Source organism: Palaemon carinicauda, chromosome 39 (assembly GCF_036898095.1).
Source record: "Palaemon carinicauda isolate YSFRI2023 chromosome 39, ASM3689809v2, whole genome shotgun sequence".
Classification (NCBI taxonomy): Eukaryota; Metazoa; Arthropoda; class Malacostraca; order Decapoda; family Palaemonidae; genus Palaemon; species Palaemon carinicauda.
In genome coordinates, this window is record NC_090763.1 from 1,550,491 (window position 1) to 1,553,370 (window position 2,880).

General features: G+C 37.1%; 1 protein-coding gene across 1 annotated transcript in view; it reads right to left on the reverse strand.

Annotated features, from left to right (window-relative positions):
• Positions 1–347: 347 nt before the first annotated feature.
• The window catches only part of LOC137630913 (uncharacterized), a 5,989-nt gene continuing 3,456 nt past the window's right edge, over positions 348–2,880 (reverse strand). Inside the window, exon 2 of the mRNA XM_068362447.1 lies at positions 348–834. Within this exon, the coding sequence (XP_068218548.1) occupies positions 348–834 (487 nt within the window). The remainder of the gene's footprint in view (positions 835–2,880) is intronic.

Consider the following 2,880-nt stretch of genomic DNA (forward strand, 5'->3'; position numbering starts at 1 on the left):
TGACTACTAAAGTGTAGGAAAAATATTTTAACAGGAATCTTTAACTATAATAGATTAATCATTCCTTCGTTGCTCGTAAAGATAATACAAAATTCCCTTGCTCTAAACTAAAGCAACATTTTTTGCCTAAGCATTACCTAAACTCAAACTCAAAGTCTCGACCTACTTTGCAAAGATATTGGCCAGAGATGTTTACTTATTTACATGTGTTTACCTAACTGCCTGTTTTCTTTCTTTATTTTTCTTTTTTCCTTCTTTCTGTTTTTTTTTTTCAGAAGCAATTTTCACTGGATCTCAATTTAATTCTGTAGAGGGATAACAAAGAGGAAATTAAATTCTATAATAGATCAGGAGGAAAGGTGGGCATGTTGGGGGGAAAGGTGTTGAAGGGGTGTTGTGGTGAGAGGTGTTGCAGGGGTGTTAGGGTGAGAAGTGTAGGAAGGGGTGTTGTGGTGAGAGGTGTTGGGGAGGTGGTGGGGGTTTTGGGGTGAGAGGTGTTGGAGGGGTGTTGTGGCGAGAGGTGTTGGGGAGGTGGTGGGGTTTTGGGGTGAGAGGTTTTGGTGAAGGGGGGTGGGGGTGTTCGGGTGAAGGGTGTTGGGTAGATGGTGGGGGTGTTGGGGGAAGAAGTGTAGGGGAAGTGGTGGTGGTGTTGAGGTGAAAAGTGTTAGGGTGTTGGAGGTGTTGGTGAGAGGTGTTGGGGCGGGTGTTGAGGTGAGAGGTGTTGGGGTAAGAGGTGTTGGAGCTGGTGGGGGTGTTGGGGCGAGAGTTGTTGGGGTGGGGTTGTTGTTGTGAGAGGTGTTGAAGGGTGGGTGATGACATAGGAGGTTTTTAGTACTTCAGTTAATATCTTCCATTAGTTTAACAGCTAATGAGTGTAAACATATAAGAAATATTTATTTTAATGTTGTTACTGTTCTTAAAATACTCTTTTCTTCCTTGTTTCCTTTCCTCAAAGGGCTTTTTCCCCTGTTGGAGCCACTGGCCTTGTAGCATCCTGCTTTTACAATTAAGGTTCTAGCTAGGCAATTGATAATAATAATAATAATAATAATAATAATAATTCAGAACTTCATAACGATTATGATATCAAGAAAAAGCTAAAATATCTTACATAGAAATAAAGACCCAAGTAAATTAATGGCAGAAGAGACGTGTTTAAAGGTTTTAAAGGGCGCTCGGGATTGGCAGAGTCAAGGGACATTGCCCTTCCAATCAGGACAATGCCCTAGAGACTGACCATATACACATATGATCAGCACCCAAGACCCCTCTCCACCCAAGCTAGGACCAGGGAGGGCTAGGCAATAGCTGCTGATGACTCAGCAGGTAGACCTACAGGCTCTCCAAAACCCCCCATCCTTAGCTCACAAGGATGTTGGGATGGCAGCGTCAAAGGAAGAAACGAGTTTGAGTGGGACTCGAACTCCAGTCAGGTGGTCTCCAGGCAGAGACGTTACCAATAGGCTACAACAACCGAAAAAAAAGACAAAATATCCTTAAAAAGAAGCTAAAGAAAAAATGGATAGAAGTATGAAGCCATTGAAGGATAGAGAAATATAGCAAAATAAAATAATAGCAGAAGAGACGTGTTTAAAGCTTTAAAGGCCACTCATGAATGGCAGATGTAAGGGACATTGTCCTAGCAATCAGGACAACGCCCTAGAGACTGACCATATATACATATGATCAACACCCAAGCCCCCTCTCCACCCAAGCTAGAACCAGGATGGACCAAGCAATGGATGCTAATGACTCAGCAGATAAACCTATAGGCTCCCAAACCCATTGCTCTTTAGCTCACAAGGATGTTGAGATTGCAGCGACCAAAAGGAATTAACGAATTTGAGCGGGATTCGAACTCCAATCTGGCGATCATCAGACAGAGACGTTACCAATAGGTGACAACAACCGAAAAAAAGACAAAATATCCTTAAAATGAAGCTAAAGTAAAATAGGATAGAAGTATAAAGTCATTGAAGGATGAAGAAATATAGCAAAATAAAATAAAGGGAAACAAATCAATACCAAACGAGAGCAAACGATAGAGAGGATAAAGAATGGAAGTTTTGTTTCCAAATTCTTTACGAAGTGGAGTATTGGAATCCTCGGAGAATTCGCTTAGCTTTAAGGAACAAAGGAAGGGAAATTGGATACATTTCAATACTCAAGTAATGAAAGCACATGAAGCTGCATGTCAGCATATACTGTATGCACAATTTCATTTCAATGTGCACATATTTAGATGGATGTATGTATGATATATGAAATATGTTCATATAGATATGTATACATACACACTCACACACACACACACACACACACACCATATATATATATATATATATATATATATATATATATATATATATATAAATGTATATATACATATATAAATATATGTATATATACATATATATATGTATATTCTGTATATATACATACATATATATATATATATACATATATGTGTTTGTATGTGTATATATATAAACTGTATATCTTATATACACACATATTATACATATATGTATATATATATATGTATATGTATATATATATATATACATATATATATATATATATATTCATATATATATACATATATATACTGTATATATATATATATATATATATATATATATATATATATATATATATATATATATATATATATATCCTACAGATGAATTCAGTGTATGTGCACATTTGCGAATGGATAAGAAGAAAAGAATGAAAGAAAAATCCAGAGCTCTCTCTCTCTCTCCTCTCTCTCTCTCTCTCTCTCCTCTCTCTCCTCTCTCTCTCTCTCTCCTCTCTCTCTCTCTTTTGATATTCAAGGATGAACAACATTACTATGCTCAAGGTGTCTTTCAATAATAA